The sequence below is a fragment of the Erigeron canadensis genome, chromosome 8, assembly GCF_010389155.1.
Source record: "Erigeron canadensis isolate Cc75 chromosome 8, C_canadensis_v1, whole genome shotgun sequence".
Classification (NCBI taxonomy): domain Eukaryota; kingdom Viridiplantae; phylum Streptophyta; class Magnoliopsida; order Asterales; family Asteraceae; genus Erigeron; species Erigeron canadensis.
Genome location: NC_057768.1, coordinates 19,117,973 through 19,144,058, shown reverse-complemented (window position 1 = coordinate 19,144,058; position 26,086 = coordinate 19,117,973). Strand labels below are relative to the sequence as shown.

At 34.1% G+C, this 26,086-nt stretch overlaps 4 protein-coding genes across 5 annotated transcripts; 3 read left to right on the top strand and 1 right to left on the bottom strand.

Moving 5' to 3' along the window:
* Positions 1 to 597: 597 nt before the first annotated feature.
* On the top strand, positions 598 to 7,554 carry LOC122578557 (zinc finger protein ZPR1 homolog). The gene is made up of 16 exons (XM_043750537.1): positions 598 to 803; positions 898 to 942; positions 1,060 to 1,100; positions 1,206 to 1,287; positions 1,378 to 1,422; positions 1,778 to 1,834; positions 2,171 to 2,230; positions 2,322 to 2,449; positions 2,532 to 2,775; positions 3,170 to 3,236; positions 4,126 to 4,196; positions 4,280 to 4,369; positions 5,294 to 5,402; positions 5,884 to 5,975; positions 6,858 to 6,963; positions 7,199 to 7,554. The coding sequence occupies exons 1-16, from the start codon at positions 711 to 713 to the stop codon at positions 7,300 to 7,302; spliced, it is 1,434 nt and encodes a 477-aa protein (XP_043606472.1). The 5' UTR covers positions 598 to 710; the 3' UTR covers positions 7,303 to 7,554.
* A 7,183-nt stretch (positions 7,555 to 14,737) lies between these two features.
* LOC122580122 (uncharacterized protein C12B10.15c) lies at positions 14,738 to 17,447 on the top strand. The gene is made up of 4 exons (XM_043752393.1): positions 14,738 to 14,992; positions 15,116 to 15,208; positions 16,585 to 16,751; positions 17,148 to 17,447. Exons 1-4 carry the CDS (start codon positions 14,830 to 14,832, stop codon positions 17,214 to 17,216), a joined length of 492 nt encoding a protein of 163 aa, XP_043608328.1. The 5' UTR covers positions 14,738 to 14,829; the 3' UTR covers positions 17,217 to 17,447.
* Positions 17,448 to 18,752: 1,305 nt separating this feature from the next.
* On the top strand, positions 18,753 to 20,599 carry LOC122578969 (lectin-like). 2 transcript variants are annotated; one of them, XM_043751042.1, is made up of 3 exons: positions 18,753 to 18,956; positions 19,505 to 19,623; positions 19,934 to 20,599. In XM_043751042.1, the coding sequence occupies exons 1-3, from the start codon at positions 18,765 to 18,767 to the stop codon at positions 20,298 to 20,300; spliced, it is 678 nt and encodes a 225-aa protein (XP_043606977.1). In that variant the 5' UTR covers positions 18,753 to 18,764; the 3' UTR covers positions 20,301 to 20,599. The 2 variants fall into 2 exon arrangements, with proteins under 2 accessions (XP_043606977.1, XP_043606976.1); XM_043751041.1 differs by having other exon boundaries at positions 19,502 to 19,623.
* Positions 20,600 to 21,555: 956 nt separating this feature from the next.
* On the bottom strand, positions 21,556 to 26,086 carry LOC122579607 (allantoate deiminase 2). The gene is made up of 12 exons (XM_043751807.1): positions 25,977 to 26,086; positions 25,514 to 25,584; positions 25,214 to 25,317; positions 25,051 to 25,135; positions 24,805 to 24,921; positions 24,605 to 24,714; positions 24,421 to 24,526; positions 24,120 to 24,206; positions 23,547 to 23,798; positions 23,340 to 23,465; positions 22,624 to 22,785; positions 21,556 to 21,847 (listed from the first exon to the last, which is right to left on the bottom strand). Exons 1-12 carry the CDS (start codon positions 26,044 to 26,046, stop codon positions 21,725 to 21,727), a joined length of 1,413 nt encoding a protein of 470 aa, XP_043607742.1. The 5' UTR covers positions 26,047 to 26,086; the 3' UTR covers positions 21,556 to 21,724.

Below are 26,086 nucleotides of genomic sequence, written 5' to 3'. Positions count from 1 at the left end.
ACAAGCTAAATCGTACAGAAAATATTGCTCAAAATCCATGTTATGGGTATTTTGAGTTTTCCGGCAAGTGTTGAATCTGAAATCTTTTGGTTAGGATTTGTGCGAAAATTAATTTTTAGAAGTTTGGTGGTGGTTTCGTGGTCTAATTCGAAGAAACGAGTGAGATATCGGCATTTTAAGTTTTCCGGCGAATTTTCCGACGAAAGTTAGCCGAAGAAGATGAAGATGATGACAACAGAAAAGTAAATTTCAGTTTTCGTCTCTGAACTTGTCAGTTTTTGCAGTTTCAGTCCCTCACGTGTGTTGCACGTGTCCGACTTAACAGTTGAAACTTAACGACGTTTGGCGAGGGACGATGATTGAAAAAATCTGCCAACTTTAACGTCAAAATTGTAATTTTTTCACTTAAAGGACGAAAAGTGAAAAACGTGTCAACTTCAAAGACGAAAAATGTAATTTACTCTAACAAAAGACATGTTAAAAAATCAATCCCAACTAGCCCCTCAGTATTTAGTTATGCAACTTTCTTGTTTGTTCTAGACTAGACTAGACTAGACATCTACACAATACATACTCCAGAAACGCGGACGGAAAAAAAAAAAAAAAAAAAAGAATTCGCCAAAACAGAACACAACATATTGCTTTCCTGTGAAAAATAAAAAATATATATTGTTCTTCGGTAACTTATTAATCCTGAATTAATAGTGACAATGGATGTGAAATCGGTTGTTGAAGGTGTTTCTACAGATGGAGACTCCCCTGTTTACCAGGTTGAAAGCCTCTGCATGCGGTGCGGTGAAAATGTAAAAAAATCACTTATACAAGAAAAAAACAGTAATTGGTTTTTAATTCATCTATTTTACTATTTATTGACATTTTGCGTTGTGTGACTCACAGGGGATAACCAGCTTTCTGTTAACTTTGATTCCACATTTTAGAAAGGTATGCGGTAAATTTTTCTGCTAACTTTTATTTAATTCTGGTAATTATAATATTTCTTGTTGGATTAGGTAGTTAATTATTAAGTATTTAAGTGATCTTTTTATTTCACCTTTGCAGATTTTGTTGTCAGCCTTTGAGTGTCCACATTGTGGTGAGAGGTGTGTGTGTGTGTTGATATTTATGATATTCTCGGTACCGCTGCTTATAGATTTTCGTTTAAACGTTACGTGTTATATATAATTGATAGAGGCTCTCTTATTTAGGAATAATGAGGTGCAGTTTGCCGGTGAGATACAGCCCCGTGGTTCTTGCTATCGGATGGAATACTCTTCGGGTGATCAAAAGGTGGTTGTGTAGCCAGTCAGTTTTAAGTCTGTAGTGTCGGTATATCTGTTTTATGATAATTTAGTTGACTAAATGGGTTTATGATTGCAGATGCTCGATCGACAAGTAGTGAAATCAGAAACCGCAACAATTAAGGTATGTAACTTTCTTCTCTCGTGTGACCACTACTTATCATAATCCATCTATTTAGCATTCATTACTCGATACTGTTTTCCAAATTTAGGAAGCAATGATAGATGAAACATGTAGTCGGTTAACAGATCCCTTAGTTATTATGCATCATTTACCACTAACCTGAGTCGTTTGTGAAACAAGTGTACCTGCCAAATGTGCATGCATATTCTTTTTGATACAAAGCCTATTTTCTTCATCATGTACTCAATTATAGGGCTTTTTTTAAGTGGAGAAAGTGAAGTGTATCACTGAGCATATGCTAAGTTTATCTTTTCATAAGCTTGTTGAAATCTGATCAGTCTGTTTGTATATGTAGATTCCGCAATTGGATTTTGAGATTCCTCCAGAGTCGCAACGTGGATCTTTATCAACGGTAATCACATGATATTGATTTTCTTTTTATATTAAATTTTGTGTTCATTATTAAATTTAGCTTCTAAGCATTAAATATCTCTAGATATTCATAATTCAATAAGTTTCATAATATAACATAGAATGTAAGTTGTCATAATTTAGTTAAAGAAAAGGACTACTTGTGGCATTTTCTGTTACAAAAACATAGGCCGAGTTTCTTAATACAACATAGAATGTAGGTTGTCATAATTTAGTTTAAAAAAAGGACTACTTGTGACGTTTTCTGTTACAAAAGCATAGGCCGAGAAAACTCAATTTTGTTGACATCGAGTGGCATATAACGTACATGTTTTAGGTGGAGGGAATCCTGGTCCGGGCTGTGGAGGCATTACAGGCACTTCAAGAAGAAAGAAAGGTTAATGTTTTATGATTGTCATCCTGTTTCATAATATTTCCTTGTCAACTGTTCTCATGGCATAATTTTCTTCGGTTTTGGACCTTTTCAGAAAGTTGATCCTCAGACAGCTCAGGCTATAGACGAGTTCATACCAAAACTGCAAGCATGTGCAACTGGAAATTCCTCTTTTACTTTTATACTAGATGATCCTGCTGGCAACAGCTTTATAGAGAACCCGTAAGTTTTACCTGTACATGTATCAGTCACAGAGCATGTGCTGCATATTATTAGTATTGTTAAAGACTATGATTCGTGTTAGGTATGCTCCGTCCCCAGATCCATCACTAACTATTGACTTCTATGAGCGAACTCTTGAGCAACAAGCCTCACTCGGATATCTTGTTGACCAATCACAAAGAGAACATGGAAATGATGCATCATTCAACAATCAAGCATCTGAACCTCATGGATCTGTTGGAGCTGTCGCTGCCCGACGTGCTATTGCTCAGGGTAGCAGTACAGAGTTTACTGAAGCACTGTTTCGCTATAGTGCACCTGAAGAGGTATTATAAATCTTATACATGAGACAAGTCTGTCATTTATTTGATTAAAGCTATATACTTTCTGCTCCAATAGGTTGTTCCAATAGGTAATGAAAATATCCATTGATTACTAGAGAAAAACAATTTTATGAAGGCGTATCATTATATGGTCAGTCCACATGGGTAGTCTATATAAGCATTTCTTGTTGATATTTGAACAAAGTTTGATAGCACGTTGTATACATTGGTATTTTTTGGGTACCTTACCTACATTGCAACAAAACTTGAAGGTTTGTTAGCTACGTTGGACTTTTTGGAATCCACTATCTACATTGGGACAAAACAGAGTATAAAGTTAATCTATTGCTTAAACCCGAAAAAGTTTGTATCATCTGTGTCTAACATCTCTGAGCAGGTGATGACTTTTCCATCAACATGTGGTGCTTGTGCTGTTAGGTGTGAGACTCGGATGTTTGTGACCAGTATCCTCTGTTCTTTCCTTCATCTTGCGCTCTTGCAGTATTCAGTTGTAGGCTAGAAGAAACCATCAGAGTTCGAAAACGCTGATTACCCATGTTAACTGGTATGCAGGTGACAAGTGCCTGTTAAATTTAAAGTTGACATCGTCAGAGTTGCTAACAAGCCATCCCCATCTTTTGAAAAGTGAAAACTCTGACTTGGTTAAAGATCCTGTACCAATTACCTTTGATCCAAAAACTTTAAAATTATATTGGTTACAATGTGGCAAGGAAAGTTGGTTACCGAAAATCAGAATTTGACCATAATTGGTTACTTTTTAGGCTTCCAGCTCTTTCCGTTGGATGAATTTGTTCTTCCTTTTTTTTTTGTAAAGTTAGTTTCGATTCAGACGTGCTGGAGGCAATTTTAACCAACAAATCGCTGGACCTCCAACCCCTCCTCATGGAAAATACCTTTGAGATGAGAAACCCAAGACTCGAACCCGAGACCTTGGGGAAAACTCACCTCCGGGGCCCACATAGTGGATTTAGAAGATACCCCTGGCCAACCCACCTAAGTGGAGTTGGTTAATTTGTTCTTCCTAATTTGCGATGTTTGCTAACAAAGGTATTGTGATGTTAAGCATGAACCACTTTACTTTTCTTTATTAGTACTTGGTCCTGGCAGCTTACTACGATGCAGAGGCAAAGGCGTCTAATATTTGACCTTAAGAGTGGACTTGTTTAAGTTGATTTTGGAAGTTATAAAAATTTGTGGTCTTCCTACTTCAACTACTTATAAATACGAAAAACGCCACAAAGTCACCCGTAATCAGAATTGATTCTTCATTAGTCGCCGTTTGTTAGATGCGCATGTTTCTCTGTAAGCTCTGTTTACCTTAACTGTTGACAGATATCCCGTACTTCCAAGAAGTCATTGTGATGGCATCTTCTTGTGATGCTTGTGGGTATAGAAATTCTGAGGTTTGTTGTGGTTCCATTGATGTTAGTTTTTTGGCCAAGTTTCCCATGTTCTTTAAGATTGGTCACTACTTGGTTGCTTGCAGTTAAAAGCAGGTGGTGCCATATCTGCAAAAGGAAAGAAAGTGACACTTTTGGTCAAAAATGTTGAAGATTTAAGCCGTGATGTGATAAAGGTACGTCTTTTCTTGTATTATAGTAGTTGATTTTTGGACTTTCTGATCCTTCCTTTGGGTCTGTTGCAAGTGATGGTAGTTTCATATGCTGATTTCATTCCATCTTCCGGTATATGTAAAAAACAATCTATCGCATTTAATTTGTTTATATATGCGCGTGGGTCGGATTTCATAGTGTTTCCTCCTAGTAGCTGAGTTTTCTTTCATTCATGATGTAGGAAATACCGTCTTCATCCTAGATATTTTTTATGCAGATGTTTGACTTTAATCTGGAAATGAACTTCAATGATATTTATTGATCTTTAAACTGGAAGGCTTCACGTTACATCTATTGTTTTTTAGTCAATTTTAGCATTTGCCAGTTGAAATATTGTTACTGAAATGCTCTTTTCGTGATTACATCTTACAGCTAGATCATAGCAACAATTTTAACGTCTGTACACTAAACGGACCAATTTTCTTCTTATTGCAATTAGCAAATAACCTGGAAACGGGTATATAAATGATGGGATTATGTGGTATATTAGTATATAACCTCTTTTTCATTCTTCCTGCATTTGTTTCTATGAATTAATATAGAAATACAGTTCATTGGATTGTGTTTTCGTTTAAAGGTAACTTTGATAGTAATTATAGACATCAAGGAAGTTCCCTTCAATACAAGTTACAATAGATGATTTAAGAAAGTTCCCTTAAATACAAATTACAATAGATGATTATTTTTTGAATACTAATTTCCATTAAGTTCTTTTAACCACTCGAATCACGCTCTCCCCTATGATAAGAATATCTCTTTTTGATCATATAAATTGTTTTTTGAATGCTTACATGTCTCTTAATTTTTTTTTTTTTTTTTTTGAATGGTTACATATCTCGTTTACATGTTCTGTACTCTCCCTAATAAACTACTTTGGTGTGTATCAGTCGGACACTGCTAGTGTAAAAATCCCAGATATTGATTTGGAGCTCGCAGGTGGCACATTGGGCGGTCAAGTAACAACTGTGGAGGGTTTGATCACCAAAATAAGCGAAAGTGAGTTCATTTCATGCCTTTGTATCTTCTATCGTGTTGATGCTGTTTAACATTCAGGTGTTGGCCTTATTTCGATGACACTTGCCATGCCATGCCATGAGTTAGTGCTAGACTTTTCGGAATATAGAGGAATTGGTATGGTGCACCAAAAATACAACTCCATATACAGACAACATATATCTTATATAGACTTTAGAAGATTGACATGTCCATGGAAGGACGCATATCATAACATTCCTGAACGATTCGTGTTCACATGGCTATTGAATGATTGATGTTATCTTACTGAATTATTGCATGGCCAATCCATTGCACGTGAAAGATGGAATTACGAAGTGCATTTACTCTAACGCAATAACGAAAAGCTTTATCCTGTCAACGTTTTGTTTCTTTCTTCTGGGTTTGAAGAAATCCTTTTGTCATATTATAAATATTAGATCGTGGTATCAATCTTTGTCTAAGTATGTTTTGTTCATTGCAGGTCTCGAGAGAGTGCATGGGTTCACTTTAGGAGATAGTCTAGATGAGGATAGAAGAAGCAGATGGCTGGACTTCAGAGTCAGACTCACAAAGGTATGACCAATAAATATTATTTCTGTGTGTATATTTTTTTCTTTTGGAGATCTCACTTTCAAGGATCGCGTAGGAATTCTAGGTGTAAATATACCCGACCTGCCATATGGGGCTGTGCCTTTGAAGTGTTCTTTCTGCTCTTCCAATAAGTAGATCTTGACTTGCATCTCTGTGATTGTAACTGTTTGATTTTTTTATACTGACATTGTGCTAAAAATTTACTTTTATATCAATCAAATCTCATATGTGATATATCTGAATCATATGGATGGGTTTGGGATTGGGATGACATGATGAAATGTTGGTTACCCAAAGTGAGTTCTGCAATTAATCCATTTTGAAATGAGCAGAATGAGACGCCAAAAACAAGTGAACTATATACATTGATGATATCTACATCAAATGTAATTAGTGCTTTTGGAAAGTAAAATTGGAAGTTCGGATATGGTAATATTCTCTTGCTCAAATACTATTACTGTATAGCTTTTTGATTGTTTTCATGTAAAATTTTGAGGTTCAAGAGATGCTGTTTAAAATTAAAGTGTATGGACCTTGGTTTTCCACATTCTTATCTGTGTAAAAGGGTTGTAGCCTGGTGTGTATGTATATATCATTGAGAAAATAGGCGATATTGCTGAAAACCATATTGCTATGGAGGTATTGTACCGGCATCATATGGCTCATACGGGGTGAGTCGATGGTATCCAACTGTGGTACCGGGGCTAGGCCGCTAGGGTTCCCTCCATTACCCTTTTTTTACTGTACACCCATGTGCAACAACCTAGGAACTTGGAAGGTGACATGCGACCCTCATGATCTACCTAGGAAAATCTAACATAGTAATTCATCTTCTGTTAAGCTATGATTGTTGATGTCTTGCAGCTTCTGAGTATTGAAGAGCCTTGGACACTGATTTTAGATGATGCTCTAGCAAACTCTTTTATTGCACCAGCGACTGATGATATTAAAGATGACAATCAGTTAACTTGTAAGTTCGTATGCAGCCATCGATGATTTGTGTAAACACAGATAGTTTCTATCTTTGTGGCTCTGATATGATCATGTAGATTCAGATGAATTAACTCTTAGATATTGGAAAAATGAGTTTGTTTTGAAACAGAAGTATACGATTTTGAGTCTTAAAATGTCTTATTATATAGATTATCTTTTGATGTTTATCTTAACTGGTCTGGTTGCTGTGCTATTTTGTATGATAATTTCAGTTGAGGAGTATGAGAGATCATGGGAACAAAATGAGGAGCTGGGTTTAAACGATATGGATACCTCATCAGCGGATGCTGCGTATGGTTCGACAAATGCTTCATAAAAGCATGCAATAGGTGGGCGAGATGTGTTGATTCTTGATTGTTTAAATATTGTATCATGTGTTACTCACATCTTAAATATATGCTCCTACAAGTAGTGCTTACCAGCTCTGTCAGCTGTATCATGTGTTGCTGACATGTTGTCTTTCTTAAATATATGCTACTGTAAATAATGCTTAGCTTTGTCTTGAGTTGTTGCCTTTGATTTTTAAACATCACTCTGAAGGCCTGAATACAAGGAACGCATTAAAATATATGTTTTGGGTGATTTTAGATATTTTGACATTTTTTATCCATAAACCATAGTTGTCGACTCACATTAGAATTTTTTTTTTTTTTTTTTTACTCGCGACTCGAAATGTGACTCGAATCGTAATAAATATTAATATTTTATATATAACTTTTAATATTTTTGGTATATAGAACTATAGGAGTATTATATAATAATTTATAGATTTTATATATAACTTTTTGGAGTTAAGTACTTTTTTCGTCCTGTGGTTAATCGTTTTATCACTTTCATTCTTGGCGTTAACTTTTGGCTAAAATCATTCCCGTGGTTTGCATTTCGTTTTTGGATCCGTTAACCCCTCACGTGCCTATAATTAAGTGCAAAATTCGTCCTTATGATTTGTTATTTTTGCATTTTCCATCCTTGTCTTTTAACAAACCTCCAAACAAGATTTTAATCAAAAACCAAAATAAACTCAAATCAAAAACCTATATATATGAAGATCTAATTTAATACCGGCTGATACCGCTAATTTAATTTATTTTATTTTATAAAAATGTTATAAAACTTACTACTTCTTCCGTCTCATTTTAGTTGTTATGTTGACTAACTTTGACCGTAAATAACTTTGTTTGTACTATATAGTAGTCGATGAAACTTATATGAACGAAAAGTACATTAAAAACCCAATATATTCATATGTTTTATATCAAGTGTTACATTACACAAACAAAGTTATTTACGGTCAAAGTTAGTCAACATAACAACTAAATAAGGACGGAGGGAGTATAATTTAACGTAAATAATCAAAATATAATTACTGTGCACTCAAAAATAATACCAAATTGCAAAAAAAAAATTAAAATATTATACAAATAATTTTTAAAAAAATTCAAAAAATAAAAAATGAAAATACCGGAACGGTAATACCAAAAAATATCGAAAATACCATAAATAGTTGTACCTTAGTACCCCCGATACCAGTATTATTGGTAACACCGACCGGTATATACTTGTATTTAAAACATTGTACGTACGTGTTTGAAATTTGACTAGATCCTCAAATATAGGTATAATAGGTTTTTGTTTTGTTTGGATTAAATTTTTACCGATAATTTTTGTTTGTTAACGTCGAGGATGAAAAATGCGAAAACGATAAACCACAGGGACGATTTTTGCACTTAAATGGGTGAAAAGACAAAAATGTCCCTCACGTGACTTGCATGTGAGAGGGTTAACGACAAAGTTATAACGGCAGAGACGAAATGCAAACCACGGGGATGATTTTTAGCCAAAAGTTAACGGCAATGACGAAAAGTGATAAAACGATAAACCACGGGGACGAAAAAATTACTTAACTCAACTTTTTATATTATAGAAGTTAGAAGTGTTATATAATACTCGTATTTTATAGTAGAGATGTGCCTGGTCCGGTTTGGTCGGTTTTTGCTAAAAATCTCAACCAAACCAATGTAAACGGTTTAAAATCTTTTCAAACCAATCCGTCCAAATTGTTATGCCAAACCAAACCAGCCAAAACCAATTAACCGGTTTGGTTTGGTTTGGTCCGGTTAAACGGTTATCATACTTTTGACGTTCATATATAAAAGCTTTTATTAATACTAAATTGCAAAAGTTTCACTTATACCTACAAAAACACAAAGTATTTGAAAAATATAAATCATGTAATATTAATTAGCTTGATGATTTAGGGACTGTATCTTTAAAAATTTTAAATCTACAATTTGAATATGTTCAACTTTATACCAACTAATAATTTGTTATTTATAATTTATAATATTATTGAATATATATATAATATAAACATAACATTGATATAATTAAATGGTCCGGTTTGGTTAAACCGGTTTGATAAAAGTCTAAAACCACGAAACAAACCATAAGAGCGGTTTATTAAAAAGGCAAACCAACGGTTTAAGTTTGTTATTTTAAACCGACCAATCCGTCCAATTACTTCGGTTTAAACGGTTTAGCCGGTTTAGACCAAACCGTGCACATCCCTATTTTATAGGTTGTATGATACAACCTTGTTTTCAATATTTTCAAACTTCCAAAATTGATGAAAGTTGCAAAAAAAAAAAAAAAAAAAAAAAAACTGTTAGGAAAAAAATAAAACAAAAATGTCTAATTGTATATGGATGATTTAAAGAAAAAATACATTGACATGTATAGTAAAATAAAGATGGCAAATAAAAGGTGAAGAAATGATAAGGATTGGTTAGTGTGAGAATATCTGTAGAAAGCTTAGAATCGGTATACCACAAATTACCTCATCAGTTCTTTTTTGGTTAGGTGGAAAAATCGGCCATGTGGTTTGTCAGATTTGTAATTTTCATCCCTCTGTTAATTTTTTGGCTAAAATCATCCATGTAGTTTGCATTTAGTCCCTAGTTCTGTTAAGTCCCCTCATGTGCAAGTCATGTGAGGGGAATTTTCGTTATTTTTCTCCACTTCTTTCTCCACTTCTTTAAAATCATTCTTGTGGTTTGTTGTTTTCGCAATTTTCATCCTTGTTAATTTATTTTTCTTTTTTTTTTATAAAAAATTCAGACATTTAATCAAACACATTGTCTGCATAATCTTTTATTTATATACATATAAAGTTGTATATGTTGTGATAACAACATATACAACTTTATATGTATTAAAACTTGTCCCGACCCATGCAAACCTGAAACCCGGCAGTGTAAACAAAATCAAACTCGTGAAGTGGCCAGTTACATTATCGGGCGAGAGGGTTTGGTTCGGGTTTGGGTGGGTTAGGTTCGATTCTCGGATTTAAGAGATATTTGTTCATCATGTGTCAAAATCCGACCCGACCTGGCTCAAGCCGAAACCCGACAATGCAATAAAATGGAAGCCTTGACCCGAATTGGGGGGTTCGGGAGGGCCTGGGTCGGGTCTAGTGTTTTTTGGGTTATATGCAGACAATGTGTTTGATAAAATGTCTGAATTTAAAAAAAAATTAACTACATGGATGAAATTTACGAAAACAATAAACCACATGGACGATTTTAAAGAAATGGGGAAAAATGGAGTGAAATGAAAAAAATGTCCCTCACGTGACTTGCACATGGGGAAATTTAACAGAAGTATGGACGAAGTGCAAACCATAGAGATATTTTAGCCAAAATGAGAACTACAAAACTGATAAACCACAAATACGATTTTTGCATTTAAGTCTTTCTTTTTTCAAAATTGGTCAAACATTTTTTTTCTAAACTCTCACATTAACTTTTATCAAGAATTTACTTTTTAAATTTAATATCATAAACTATTTATAAAGACAAAAAAAAGTTTTTGAAAAGAGTTGATAACATTGAGTCTAAGTAATTTATTTGATATATAGATCAAGAATCCTTAGATTTTAAGCAAAAGGTTTTTCCAAAGTTTTAGAAAATCAAAAAAGAAAAAAAAAAAGAAAAATTTAAAAAGGAGAAGTGTTATATTTACCATAACTCTTGATTTATTTAACACAAATTTATTGGCATGTATAAGGTGCTATTAATAAAAATTATCTACATTTTATACACCGTCAAAGTTTTGAGACCTAAAACTCGTAAAAAACAGTACTAGATAATCCCTTTTCCATTTTTAAGGTGCTCTAAAAATTATACTATTTGGATATTATATAAATATCACTTTAGAAAACAAAGGAAATGGTGAAATTACTAGACTGGTAACTAAGACCGTTCGCAATTGTGTGTCATGACCGTAACATATCCGTGACACGACGTGAATTTAGCGTGTCACAAAAAGTAAGATTTCTTCTTGGAGAAACACTGAAGACGAGTTCACAAGTATTCTTTCTAACATTTTATCTATATCTATATCTATACTATATTAAAATGCCGATATCTCACTCGTTTCTTCGAATTAGACCACGAAACCACCACCAAACTTCTCAAAATTAATTTTCGCACGAATTCTAACCAAAATATTTCAGATTCAACACTTGCCGGAAAACTCAAAATACCCATAACATGGATTTTGAGCAATATTTCTGTACGATTTAGCTTGTTCCAAGAATGCAATATTTCTGTTTTCGCAAATAAGTCCATGTTGGATTAGGTGTACGTGCTCCTCACTAAGACACCAATGGTGTGCCTGATTTATTATTCTATAAGCTCTGCACCAAAAATAAAAGTACAAAATGGGGAGAGACCTTCATGTGGGTTCGGTTTTTGTCAATGAGACAAAGACATAAGATCGAAAAATTAAAAATATATATAAAGAGGGAGAAAAGAGGGACGAAAGGACCAGGAGGCCTGACAAGCCCCTGCAACTCAAATATTTCAGATCAAAAATTCCGATCATTATCACATGATTCTTAGTTTATGTAATAGAAGTTCAAAGCAATTTACAGTTCGTCATTTGGTTGATTATAGCTCTTGTTCTATATTTTGTATAGAAACTTTAAATCTGTTGTTTGTGAAATCCTGACGTAGAAATCTCCATCTGAAAGTTGTTACAAGTTTACTATTGATTCATCTAGTATTGTGTTAAGTTTCATAGCGATTCGTTACCTTTCATCTTTGGCAATTTAGTTAGATGTTAATTTCATCGTAAGGTTTTTGATATAGTTTACTGGTCAATTGTTAAGGTCATTAAATTGTTACAATAGTTAGATTAGTAGATTGAGGTACAAAGAATTCGGGTGTGACAACCGATTCATTGGATCTCGTTTCGGTTATAAGTTATTCGCACTCAAAGTTGTCTGTTCGTACAAGTTCCATGCTAGTTTGTTGATTTTTTTGGTCAACTGGATTTTGGTTACAATTTCATTTACGATGTTTTTCATTTACATTTCATGAAATATCGGCATTTTAAGATTTTTTTTTTTTGGTTAGGATTCGTGCGAAATTAATTTTGAGAAGTTTGGTGGTGGTTTCGTGGTCTAATTCGAAGAAACGAGTGAGATATCGGCATTTTAAGTTTTTCGGCGAATTTTGCGACGAAAGTCAGCCGGAGAAGATAAAGATGATGACAACAGAAAAGAAAATTTAAGTTTTCGTCCTTGAACTTGTCATTTTTTGCAGTTTCAGTCCCTCACGTGTTTTGCACGTGTCCGACTTAACGGCTAAAACTTGACGACGTTTGGCGAGGGACGATGATTGAAAAAATCTGCCAACTTTAAGGTCAAAATTGTAATTTTTTTACTTCAGGGACGAAAAGTGAAAAATGTGTCAACTTCAGGAACGAAAAGTGTAATTTACTCTATTAATAAACAAACTACCCTCTCCCTTTTCAACTCCCTAACTTTACAATACCTAAAATACCCTTAATTTTCAACACATTCTTAACTCACACACTAAACCTACCAAATATATCCCTAAAATATTTTACACTCATATTTATTAAAACTATCTATCTTCTTTATTAATTACTTTAAATATTTCCACCTAATATCTCTATAATATTCTTAATAAAATTATTTACAAAAGATACATCCCTTAACCATAAAATAACTACATTGCCATTTACATAAATTACTTTTAGATTAATAACCACATCGTTACCACCACCGCCACTAGCACCATCCGTTGCCGCCACCGCCGCTGCATTGCGCATATACCCATCTCATTTTGTATATATGCTTTTCCATGTTTTTCTATATAATAATACGGAGTATTACTTTGATGCCATGATATTGTTTGAGTAATTCAAAATACCTATTGTGGAGTTGGCAAAAACACACACGTTTAAATCTACATTGTATACATAAATCTCCAATTCAGATACCTTAAGTTCAATTAAAAATACTTCTAGCTAGAGGGCGACACACACGAGAATAGTGACCGCGCGTTGTGACGGCGGTGGAGATGAAGGGCGGTGGTGGAGATCGAGGGAGGCGGTGGAGAAAGAGGGCGACAGAGGAGGATGATTAAACATAGAAGGTCAATGAAAATCTGTTATGATTAGAGGGAATGAGAGAAATGAGGGTATATAAGGGTTTTATGTTTAAATATGGGGATTTTAATATGAAAAAAATATATATTTAAGGGGTATTATGAGAATACTGAAAAAAATGGTTAATTACCAAAAATAAAAATTAAATATGTTTTATAAAGATTTATAGATAATAATGACGATGAAGAGACAACCAATTACTCAAAAAAAAAAGTAAACAAATCGTCAAAATTAAGTCAACAAAGAGGCAAACTACTGTCAACGTTAGTATAAATTTTATTTATTAACCTAATGTCTTTTAATTGTATGTAATGTTTCCTTTAATTATATGATGTAAAGTTTTTCTAGTATTTTTTTTATTAATGTATTTTTTTTCCAATGTAATGTTTTTTAAAAATTAACGTAATGTTTTTAATTAATGTAATTTTTTTAATGAATGTTTTTTTTATTAATGTAATGTTTTATTTTATTAATAAATTTTTTAATAAAAATGTGTATTGTTTTGTTTCTATGTTTTATTTAATTGGAAACATTAAAATATCTTTTCTTTTGTATATATAAAACAAAATTGTTCTTATAAGTTTTTTTCTTATGTGACATGATAATATTTTTATAAAATTATTTTCTACATAAATATGATGTCATAATAATTTTCTTTTCTTTTAAAAACTGTATCTTATATTAGGCCATATATCATCTCTTTTTATTCATATTACTTTTCTAACTTTATATTTTTTAATTAATGTGAAAAATGATCGATTGTATCCTATTTTATATTTTTAATTGTATATCTAGTATTGATTTATGGTAATTATTTTTTTACTTTTTTATTATCTTAATCGGTTTTATATATTAATGTTCATCATACAAGTATCTTGTTATCTCCATGTCAAGTTATAATGCATCGACAACAAATTACATATATATTTCTATATAAGTTTTGGGTTTAAGTTTTTAATTAAGCGACTTGTGTTGAATCCGGGTTGATTAGCGAGCGGATTAGTAGGGGTTTTCCCTCATCGGGTATTTGAGAAAGACATTTCTAATTCGAGGGAAATCTCTAGTGCGAATCTGGTTAGAACAACACATGTTAAACATCCCACTGCCACGAAATTCCCAGCGAAATTCACTTTAAAAAAGAAAAAATTTAAAGAAGGAAAAGAAGAAAAGGAAAAGAGATGTGTAATGAATAGGTGACGTGGTGTGGTGAGGAAGAGGGGATGTTTAAGTGATAGGATTTTTAGGGCGGGAAAAAGGTAATTAGAAAAGAAAGAAAGGCGCGACGGAGGTGATTTTAGTGGAAAGGCCGCCAAATTGTATTCTATTCTATTATTAAAAAAAAAAAAGAGAGAGAGAGAAAAAGGAAATGGAGGGTGGTGGAGGAAAGGAAAGCGATGATCAACTGATCCACCTACTACTGGGGACAACCGGGGATGAGAGAAAAGAGGAGGAGATACATCAGGTGCCTTGCTGCATCAAGTATAATGGACCTTCCCCTGTTTCTCATTACTTTAAACCTAAATCCATTGGTATTTCCTTTCCCTTTTTCGTTCCCCATTTTTTTTAATTGGAAAATAATTGATTGGTGGTAAATTACAGTTTTATACTTTACTAATAATATTTATATTTATATTTGGGTGGAAAAAAAAAAGGTATCGAGGTGGATGGGTTAGATGTAATGGAGGCTTATTTCAGAGGAAGGAAATTACAAGGCACTACCATGTCCCTACATAACGGTTATTCCGGTACTTACTTACCCATTATACTGTAATATTCTTCTACCTTAGATAGAACCTTTTCACCTTAGGCAGGAGTCACTGTCTACGAGCAAAACTGTGTATATGTTAACCTCCCTATACACCATCATAGACGGTATTAGGACCCTTAACCCGTGAAAGACGGTATTTCGTGTTACTTACTTACTATTAATATGACCAATATGCTTATCATAAGTAAATACACAATTTATATGGCTCCCCGCCATATGGGTGTGTTTTGAAAACATTTTCCGAGCTTTCTCTTTCTCTCTCTCTTTCTCTTTTAGGCTCTACATAAAATCTCTTCAGAAAAAGAAAGAGACCCCAAATTGTAAGGGCGCGTTTAGTTGGAGAAAATGTTTTTAAGTTTTCCATTTTTAGTTTTCTAGAAAATGAAAAGGTTTTCATTTCTAAAAAACCCTTGAAAATTTTGAAAACGCGTTCAAAATAAAAGATGGGGTTTTCATTTTTCCATTTTAGAAAACTAGAAAACATGTTCAAATTCACTTGTTTTCTAATTTTAGGTTTATAAAAGGTTTAGAAAATAGAAAAGTGAAAACAAAAACTGAAAAACAGAGTTTTCTAATTTTAGTGCAAAAGTTGGAAAAGGGAATTTTCATTTTCTAGGAAAACTTTTCTAAAAAATTACAATTTGAACGCGTTTCCTGTTTTCCATGTTTTCTTGGAAAATGAAAATGGAAAACAAGGGAGTTTTTTTAAACTAAACGTACCCTAAGCTACTTAAAACTAAGCACCACCTCCAACTGCTTTTGCCTAAAACATGCCCATGGTATGGAGCTCCTTAAACTTTTAAGGAAACATAGTTTTTGATGTTTCAGTGGTAGCCCCTTTGGTATTATTTAGGTTAGCTAAAGGTAGCTAATTTTTGGAAATTTAGGAGTTAGGACTATTCTCAAGTAAGTGAATTACGTGATTATAGATTTCCTTAGACATAGGGTTAAATATGTCTTTTGGAAGGAGGGGTATTATATAAGTTGTCACTGGTGATATTTCTAACATTGTTGAAGACAAATTTGAATTGGAATGACTGTTCATGGATGATAACATAAAGTAACAATCAAAATCATTTTCCGCCTTTGCCAATAAAGAGGTGTAATAATCTTCAAACGAGATACGAAAGATGATTAAACCAAAGTAAGTTGTGCTTAGAATCTATGCAGTTTGCTTCTGTTAAGCTTCCCATGCAACACATGTGTTTAGATACAATGTTGTAGATGAAGCATGCTCAAGTAGCTGTCATTGCCAAACACTGATTTTATATTGTTTATCATCATTATGTAGAAGACAGCCGAACTAGCAAGTTTGTTTTGAGTTTTGACCCAAAGTCGTCTAAAATAACGCAGGATTTGTCATAGGAAAGAACACGTCTGCAAAGAGAAAAACTTGTGATACTAATGCTTGGAAGATGAAAGCAAAGTTTCAAAATATTACATTATGGAATCATGATGATCTTCCATCAAAAGAAGATCCTTTCTTGCGTGCGTTTCATTGGTTTGATGTTGCCAAAGCAGTAAGTTCTTATTTGATTTCTGATTATATAAAAGGATTTTTTCATTGTTTGCATCCTTCCCATAGTTATTGGTCATATGGTCGCTTTATCTTTAAACATTCATCTAAATCATTATATCTTTTTTACAAATTGACATCATCATTACTCACTCATCCTTTTCATGAAGAATCTCTCAAATATACCTTTGGAGTTCCATTCATCTTATCAATTTACAAAAGCTGAATATTAAAATTCAAATCAGACAAACGAAGACCTTTTACAAAAACTCGACTTCTAAGTTTTTAATTTAGGATCTTGTTTCAGGTTCTTCTAGCTTTACATATTTGAATATGCCATTGTATCAACTCTGGTTAATCTGTATGGTATGTCATACTTACACAAGATCTTTATATACAGTTGCATAAACCAGTGACTGCTGAAGATATAGAGTCTGCAGTCAACCCTGGAGCCACTACAACAGGCTGATCAGCTGATAGATTTCTTTCTTTTGCCCAGAAAATATGTACTATTCTAAGTTGAATTTTCTATTTAGTTAAAACATTGTGCCAAGTTATTTGCACACGCCACTTCCCATTATCCTATGCACACACAAGTATGCGTTACATACACCTGTACAGAACTGATCCAACAAGTACCGAAAAGGAACCACACATTTGAAAATATTGGAACGTCGAATAAAAAACTTAAAAAGGGCAAGGCAAATATTCACACTTTTATTACAGATTTGTTGCATTAGGAGACCGAGCCCACAAAGTCTTGGTTTGTGGGTCACCTGGATATCTGTTATGCGTAACCTGTTTGGTTATTGGAACCTAGAATAGGATTAAATAGTGCTGGTTTGTTCCCTATAAGCCAACTATGAGCCAAATTCGAACTTTGGGCTAGTGGTTCAAGCCTGTTTTGTTGCCAAAAAGATGTCATTTCCATGGAGTGGAATTAAACAAGTACCAACATCTTGGACTTTTACTTTACTAACTTTATCTTGAAGGCATTGTTTCTAATCTTGTCACATAAGACTAATCTTAGCATTTATGGAAGTCTTTTGAGCTAGGAACTCCATTAAAGACAATCATTTTTGTTTTTAAAGAAGCAAATCATTTTTGAATGCTATGATTCCAGCTAGGTGCCATGAGAAGATAAAGGTTATGCGTAGTCCAAATGTTTTCCCATGTTTATGTTTATGTTTATGTCTGGTATAAATACTTGACCATTTAAGAATTGAGGTTTTCCGAAATATGAACTTGAAACCTCCTTTGAAAAGTCAAAGTGTTCACTTGTTGGTCATGTTGAGTCGTTGACCAATTTTACAAGTCATATTGTGACGCGGAAACATGGGTCAACGTGACCAAAAAGCGAATGGATAATCTTTTCTTGTGACCAAAATGTTATCTCTCGATCTTTACTGTTGCTTAAAAAGCCTCGCGTTCCTTTCCTTCCATATTAAGTAGATGGAAGCTGCTAACACAAGCGTTGCTACCACACAATGTAGCTAATGACTTAATTGGTTGTTTCGGTTCCATTTCTCATCTTTCCAATTTCAGTTAGTTGAACACAAAATCATTCACCAATTTATGAAAGAAACAAACTGGCTGGTCATTAAAAACCGACAGGATCTAACCAACCGCTCTTATAGAATAAGAAGGGTTACGCTATGACCACTCCCAATCCAAGCACGATGTCATTTTGAACATCTTTATTACAAAGAGAACAATGCACAAAATATGCTTCTCTTATGGGGTACATTCCTCTTCAACCAAGAACGGCCAACCTTACTCCATCGATATATAGGTTATGCCTATAAGATTGTATATTGTAAGTTTAGCTGTAAAGTATGGTTGCCAAGCATGAGATTCCAATTCCTTAGGGGACAGTGACCCATGGTATCCAATTCCTTGAGGATTAGAATACAAATTTTTGCCAACATGATTGTGACAAAAAGAAACTTTATGCTCTATAAATATGGGTTTCTATAGAGTAATTTAGCATTTAGTGGTACTCGTAATTCAATAAAACATGGGATCCGGATTATCACAAGAAGCAGATACACAACAACAGAGTGCAAACACAACGGCTATAACTACAAGTTCGCGGTTGAACAACTTACCTCATGACTATGAAGCCATTCTAAAGGATGCAGATTCTTCGGTGTATAAGTCCTCAATTGACCAGCTCTATGCTGGTGTCTTCTTGAACAAAAAGAAAAAGGTAGCTCTGATCTCTATCTTAGTTTCTGCCGTTTTCATGTGTTGTCCATTTTCTGTTTGAAATTATTCGTTTTTGTTGGTGATAGACTTCTTCCAAGGATGTACTAAAGAATTCATAATGTTAATTAACATTGGTGTAGCTAAATTGCTAGATCAAGCGAATAGAGAATGTGGAACAAAAAGATAGGTTGGGTAACAGGTAAAAATGAGATCAGTCTGTATTGTGATACAAACCCACCCGATAATTGGCTGACCGCATAGGTGTGAACTCACTTTCAAAAGCTATCTTCAAGAAGCATGAGACACCTACGTTTATAAACCACCAACCAGGCTCATACTTGGCCTATGTGGGATCATAACATATTGACCCAGTAATACTTCGCTTTCTTTTCTTGGGTTCTATGAATAGTCAATGTGTTAAATACATTTTAGGAGAGATTATGAGCTTGATGAGTATTGTGCTGTTGTAATTTACTTTTACACGGTTATTTTTTTTGTCTGTTCTTGTCAATCCTAACATACATTAATCTTATTTTTTTGTTGAAGCAGAAGTACTGGGTTGACAAGGCGTCGCACGCAAACTGTTTCATGGTGTTTGCGAGGGACCTCTTTATCACCTGGGGAGAAGACCCTCGTTATTGGCACTGGCAGTGCATTAAAGAAACAAGGTGGCAAGAATCAATAAACAATATTGATCAAAACAACTATGATATCTACTTTAGCACAAAAACTGGCTGTTGTAACAAAAACAAAACCATTTGAGGCTGAAAATAGATCATATTTGACTATTTGTACAGACCGAGTTGCATTATCTTTTACATGAGCTGAATATGGCTGGGTTGGGTTGAACCGCTGGCCAAAACAACTTTTTCTCCAACCTTATACACTTTGGGCGACTTTCATCCTGTTTCTCTTTTTTATGGCGCGTTCCTTTTTCTTATTTGATCAACACAAACTTTTACTCTGTTATATATACAGTGAAGTGGTAGATGTTGCGGAATTGTTAAATGTTTGCTGGTTAGAAGTTTGTGGGAAAATTGAGACGGCCAAACTAACACCAGGAATCAAGTATGAGGTTGTATTTGTGGCGATGCTGAAAGACCCTGCTTACGGGTGGCACGTTCCAGTCAATATCAAACTCACCCTACCGGACGGAAATAAACAAGAACACAAAGAAAACTTGATGGAAAAACCGAGATGCAAGTGGTTTGAGATACCAGTAGGGGAGTTTACCGTAGATGCAAAAAAGGAAGGATGTGTCGAGTTTTTCTTGTATGAATACGAAGACGGCGGTTGGAAGAAAGGTTTACTCATTAAAGGCGCTGCTATAAGACCAAAATGTTGAAACTTCATATTTCGTAATTCCTTAATTCAGATTCACATGTAAGCTTCTAAAGGCCCTTGTCAATGGGCCGTTCTCACGGCATCGTTGCTACAGCCAAATTCTCGCTCCCTCATTCTCACCATGCTTTGAGAATTTGGTAGTATTGTTGACCTACGCCTAATTAGAGTTATGCTTACATAAAAACGGCTTAACCTGTCATAATAAGCTACATTTGTGATGCCTTCTATGTGGTGTTCTTTTCAAATGTTGACACGGATATTGGGTCAATTGAGTAAAAACTTCCCCAAGTTTTATTTTCATGTTTGAAGTCTAGTATTAATACTTTCACTTCTATGCATATTGCTGAAAACAGTCAGATACTGCATAAAGAATATTACAGCAACCCAAGAAGATCGATTATTCATTGTAACATATCATATATTGTCATAAAGATTTATAAGTGATGAGGTACCCAGGTTTTACCTATGAGGTCAATCCTTGTTGCTCATGGTAGGAGCCTTTAATTATGGTCATGGCAAAAACTTCTCTTTTGATTGGTGGGACGCAAATTATATTTGACAGTTGCCATTATTAGAAACATATCAATATTGATTTTACCAAGACAAACTTTTCTAAAGTAACTATACCTTTAACTTATGCAACCATTTTCTTACTTTATACACATTAACGCTGCACTGTGTGTTTTTTGGCTTGTTGCCATCGATCCTTACAAATGTTTCCCTTTTTCATATATTTTCTTTTTCTAGTCGATCCAAGAAAATTAGACAAGTCATTCTGGAGTAGAATAATCATCTCTAAAAGCTCAAATATGTTGTAGTAAAATCATAGAAAACTAAAAATCAGTTGGATTTCATACAAAAATATATCTTGGGCTTCTTAAAATTACTGTCATGTACTTACCAAACAATTTTTAACCAGTAGACTAAGGCGCTTCAAAATCACATCTACAACACAACCAAATTATCCTTAGGTTGCACTAAAATGAGATCCAAGAACACATCGAAATACATATCCTTGTATTTGTATATGATGTTGTAGTTACCACATCACTGAAATTTAAATACTTCAAAAAAACTTCATATAATAAACGAGCTATACAAAATTGTGCTTAAACTCAGCTCGAAGTCATTAAGGTTCGACTTGAGACGGGATTTTCACGAGTCGGGAAAAGTGGCTTTACTAATTTACTGCCCCTAGTTACAGTTAAACTTGGTCACTGGCAGCAAACTTTGGACAAAACTATACAAAGCTCATATGAAAGAAACAGTGCTGCGATAGGAATAAGAATGTATAAATAGAGCAACAAAACTAATCGTTGCTGTATTTCCTTATGAAATATTCCATATATACACTGAAGACATTAGCTTACTGATGCCTAACTTTGACATGGGGAGAAATTACATACAGGGGGAATGATTCAGTACCTACAAGTTAGTCTCAATGAATGTATGCATCGCCAAACCAGCTGCCCAAATATCATCTTCTAATACATGCTCTTCAGGGGAATGACTAATTCCTCCACGACAACGAACAAATAGCATACCAACCTGTCCAACAAAACGAGGCCAGTGAGTTCAGATGTTTTTCGTTACCCAAACAAATATTACTACTCATTAAATTTTCCAGATTGGAGTTTCATACCTTGAAAATTAACACCTTAGGGTCACACTTTCAGAGTTTCACGACAAGTAGGTAAAGTTCAAATTAGCCTTAGTGATAATGTGAAAGAAACAGTAATAAAGGGAATTTTATCCTTGAAAATGTAATTAAATGACAGTGTTGACCCTAAAATGTTGCAAAATGTTATCTAAAATGTTCCCTTTGAAAGCATGAATCAAAAACTAGAAATTGGTTGCAATGTATCCCTTTCTAAGAAGTGTCAACGTGGACATTTTTGGCGTTCAGGTAATGTGTCAAAACAGAGAATTGTATAGTACAGCCTATACCGGGCTGGGTCACATTGGGTTGACCCGCATGCCCTTCATTGCCATTTTTATTTAAAAAATATATCTCTGAAAAACAGATGTGGTAAATATATTAGTATAAATTATATAAGTTAAAATGATAATCAGAAATTGTGGAAAGCATATCAGAGACTTTCCACCCACTTCCCCTTTCACTTTTAAATAAATTTCGATTCAACTCTTATGAGATATAATATACAGTATTATATTTCGACACATTCTTTCATGAATCATTTGAAATTGCCAAAAGTATCCTTTCTACGCATACAATTTAACGACTCTATTAGCCGGACAGCCGACAGTAAGTGGAGTCATGAGCATGGTGATTCAAACAAGAGACATAAGATAGAAGAACGAACCTTCGTCAAATGAGACATGGCCATAGCATCATGTCCTGCACCACTCATGAGTACTGGCACCTCACCAATATTCTCACCAGTCATGCGCCTTAAAGCAGCATAGGCCGCAGATTTTAGCTGTGAATTTAATCCAGCATCACATTCTACAGCATTTGCATCATGCTGCAGCAAAATTCATGTGATAATAAGAAATTAATACTTGTATGTGCTTTTAAGAAAAAATATCGAGGTGACAGTTATGACTTGTATACCAATGAGGCAAAGAATGTGTAGATTCAGTCATTCAGATTATCTTTGATCATTAATAGATCAAAACAGTTACAATAAAAATTAACTGAAATATACTCCAATTTAATAGATCACATGAACAAGGTCAAATTTGTGCGGAGTTTATTCAAATTCAGAGTTTTAATATGTAATTTTGTAATCTTAGTTAACTGACACATTGTTAAATGATTAAAATATTATAACACCCTTGGCACTTGATTCGAAGTTCCCAAGTTTGAATTTTGTTGCCCTCAAATATTTTAACAAAGTTTCCTTACCTTGATGGTAGTGGGTCGGATAATCATGTTTTTAATTCCCCCTTTACCCAAAAAAATCTTAGAACAACCAAACCTGGACCATAGCAAACACATATCTGTTTTGATTCGTTACTTTACCCACCCATATTGCAACCTTTAATATAACAGGAAAGACTAAGTGGAAATATGCACCTTGCGCTCCATTAAACAAGAAACAGAACGACGATCACATATAGCATACATCTGTTTTGACAGTTCATAAATTATAGCCTCCCTTCCCACATCATCTGTGGTACGAATATCTACAGTAAATGTTACCTGCAAACATTATTTACATTTAAAATATGTAAATAATGAAATAACAGATACTCTACTTTATACACAAGGAGCATTGTGTACCTGGCCTGGAATGACATTACTTGCACTGGGCCAAGTTGATATCTCACCAACAGTACAAACAAGAGATCCTGCAAGAGAAGTAATAGAAAAGGCATTGCAGTGACCATCGGGATCATCACTTGATATAAAATCCTGTGGACGTTTACATAGGCTTTCTAAAGATACAATTAACTCGGCGGCAGCAACCATTGGGTCTTGGCGCATAGACATGGGAACTGTTCCTGCATGTCCTTGTGATCCTTTCACAACTACCTGCAATATGAAGGGCATGCACATATATAAGAGGTGCCAAAAGTGGTAGTTGGCTTCATAATGGGAAGTTTTGGTCAAAAAAGGACGGGTCAGATGGTTGTTTGAACCCGCATTTTTGTCCTTTGCTTCTTGAAATGTGTTGATTATTGAATAATTATATACTACGAAGTATGATTATGAAAGCTATATTGGAACACTGATTTATTAATTAATTTCTTATTTTTTATGAAACTAGGTCAAATCATATTAGTTGAGTTGAGCTGCTCAATGATAAGTTGCACGATCAAGTATGAACGATGAAGATGCTAATGACAGATATACCTTTAACCGTGACTGTCCAGCAATGCCTTTTACCACAGCAAGAGGAAGGCCTACAGATTCCAGTACAGGTCCCTGTTCGATATGAACCTGCACATTTAAACAAAAATTAATTATGTTATCAGCTTAAAACACTACTAGAGTAGCCATGGTTGAAAACAGATCCATAATTACATCTACATCCTCCTCTCGCTACATACAAAGGAATATATAAAATGTTCCCAGTGGAACATTAATAAAGAATCAGAAGATTAATAAAAGTTTCAACATGCATGTTATTAATAGTAATACTGAATTCCTTTACCTCTACATAACCCAAAACAGACTCAGGTTCATATTTGAGCTGGCTGAGGGTTTCTCCAGTTGTGTGTATCAAGTTGTCCTTCAAAACATTTTGCACTGTCAAACCACTGAATACTATTTCTGTAAGTTTCACTGAAACTCAAATTTTAATTAATCGGATACAAGACAATGAGGAAGCCATATACCTTTTGTCAGGTATTTGCAATGATGATACTGGTAGCACACCAGCAATAGCTGCACTTCCTAGAAATGTGGATTGAAATCTAACTCCTTCTTCATCACTAAATGCAATTACCTGTATTATGTTTAGTGTAAGAATGACAAACATTATAGACTTGATCACTTTCAAGAACTTTATAGTTTATATTGCAAATATTGAGCTTACTTCAACTGGATGTTTTAATTGCTTTGACTTTCCTGTGACGTTTAACACCTTTAAAGCCGATATAGCAGATACTATACCAAGCGCACCATCAAACATACCAGCATCAACAACAGTATCCTATTAATAGGGGGAAAAAAACTACTTAGTGCAAGAAACATCACGAAAGATTAAAAATTGTAGTTTTATTTAATTTATTGAAAGAACATTAGAAGCTTGTTAACGACAATCATAGAGTGAGTGATTTACCAAATGAGAACCGATTAAAAGAGCCGTGTTGCTAGCATTTGGTGGTTGTATCCGACCATGCACATTCCCTAATCCATCAACCCACCTGGAAGTCAAAGTGGCTGTTTCAGTTAAAGATACTCAAAACATCAAGTCAAGACCGATAAAAAAGTTCCCATCTCACGTTGTCAAACCAGCATCCTCCATCCATATACGGATAAGATTCCCTGCCCGAATAGATGCTGGGCTCAAAAAAGTCCTCTCAAGATAGCCATCGGCATCACTCACCTGTTATTCAAAATAAAAAAGATTTCGTCAACAATTACCAACTCAAATCATATGTTATCTCATTTCCGCCACTAGTCCAAGCTACTTACAACGATACCGTAAATCATATTTAATTACTCGCATATATCAACTTTGGTTTTCTATAACAGTCGAGGATTGAAATTATAAGTAGAAAATCGGGTTTGCAGTGATATACCTTTCCGAGCTCATATAGTCTTGCAACTGCTTCTTCTCTCAAGATTTCAGGAAACAAATCATTCTTTACACCTTCATCAGATTCAACCCAATGTAAGTTTTTATTCTACCATTTTAAATTATCAAAAACACTTTTTGCAATCACCTATAACATAACATAATAATAAAATAAGGAATTGGTGCATGAAAGTGTGATAACTACCTCATTTTCCTATGTACTTAATTTTCATTTTTTTACGATTTATGTACAAGTCATCTATATATGATACACACAATAGCAAAAATCATTCTATGGTTACATTAAACACAATGATGATTAAAAACAAATTCAACTAAAAATGAACTTTATTACTTTCTAAGATATAGTTACGAAATCGAAATAAAAACATCATTTGTAATCATTTAAATTGGCAATAAAAAAAGGGATTGTTAATAATGGAAATAATGGAAATGGAAATGTTTACCATGGGTAAAAGTGGCAGCAGATAACAAAGGAGATACCAAAACGACAATCAAGAGAGAGAGCAAATACATGGCTGCAAGCAGAGAAGCAAAGCAAGCCACGTAAATTTTA

Bases quoted from the DNA above. Each gene is read 5' to 3' on its own strand.
- LOC122578557 (XM_043750537.1), top strand. From the start codon at position 711: ATGGATGTGAAATCGGTTGTTGAAGGTGTTTCTACAGATGGAGACTCC. The intron at 1,101-1,205 runs GTGTGTGTGTGT...TCTCTTATTTAG, and splicing joins TGTCCACATTGTGGTGAGAG to GAATAATGAGGTGCAGTTTG. The intron at 4,370-5,293 runs GTACGTCTTTTC...GGTGTGTATCAG, and splicing joins TAAGCCGTGATGTGATAAAG to TCGGACACTGCTAGTGTAAA.
- LOC122578969 (XM_043751041.1), top strand. From the start codon at position 18,765: ATGGGATCCGGATTATCACAAGAAGCAGATACACAACAACAGAGTGCA. The intron at 18,957-19,501 runs GTAGCTCTGATC...TTTTTGTTGAAG, and splicing joins TCTTGAACAAAAAGAAAAAG to CAGAAGTACTGGGTTGACAA. The intron at 19,624-19,933 runs GTGGCAAGAATC...TTATATATACAG, and splicing joins CAGTGCATTAAAGAAACAAG to TGAAGTGGTAGATGTTGCGG.
- LOC122580122 (XM_043752393.1), top strand. From the start codon at position 14,830: ATGGAGGGTGGTGGAGGAAAGGAAAGCGATGATCAACTGATCCACCTA. The intron at 14,993-15,115 runs GTATTTCCTTTC...GAAAAAAAAAAG, and splicing joins CTTTAAACCTAAATCCATTG to GTATCGAGGTGGATGGGTTA. The intron at 16,752-17,147 runs GTAAGTTCTTAT...CTTTATATACAG, and splicing joins GGTTTGATGTTGCCAAAGCA to TTGCATAAACCAGTGACTGC.
- LOC122579607 (XM_043751807.1), bottom strand. From the start codon at position 26,046: ATGTATTTGCTCTCTCTCTTGATTGTCGTTTTGGTATCTCCTTTGTTA. The intron at 24,922-25,050 runs GTAAATCACTCA...CCCTATTAATAG, and splicing joins TTTTAATCGGTTCTCATTTG to GATACTGTTGTTGATGCTGG. The intron at 24,715-24,804 runs GTAAGCTCAATA...AACATAATACAG, and splicing joins AATTAAAACATCCAGTTGAA to GTAATTGCATTTAGTGATGA.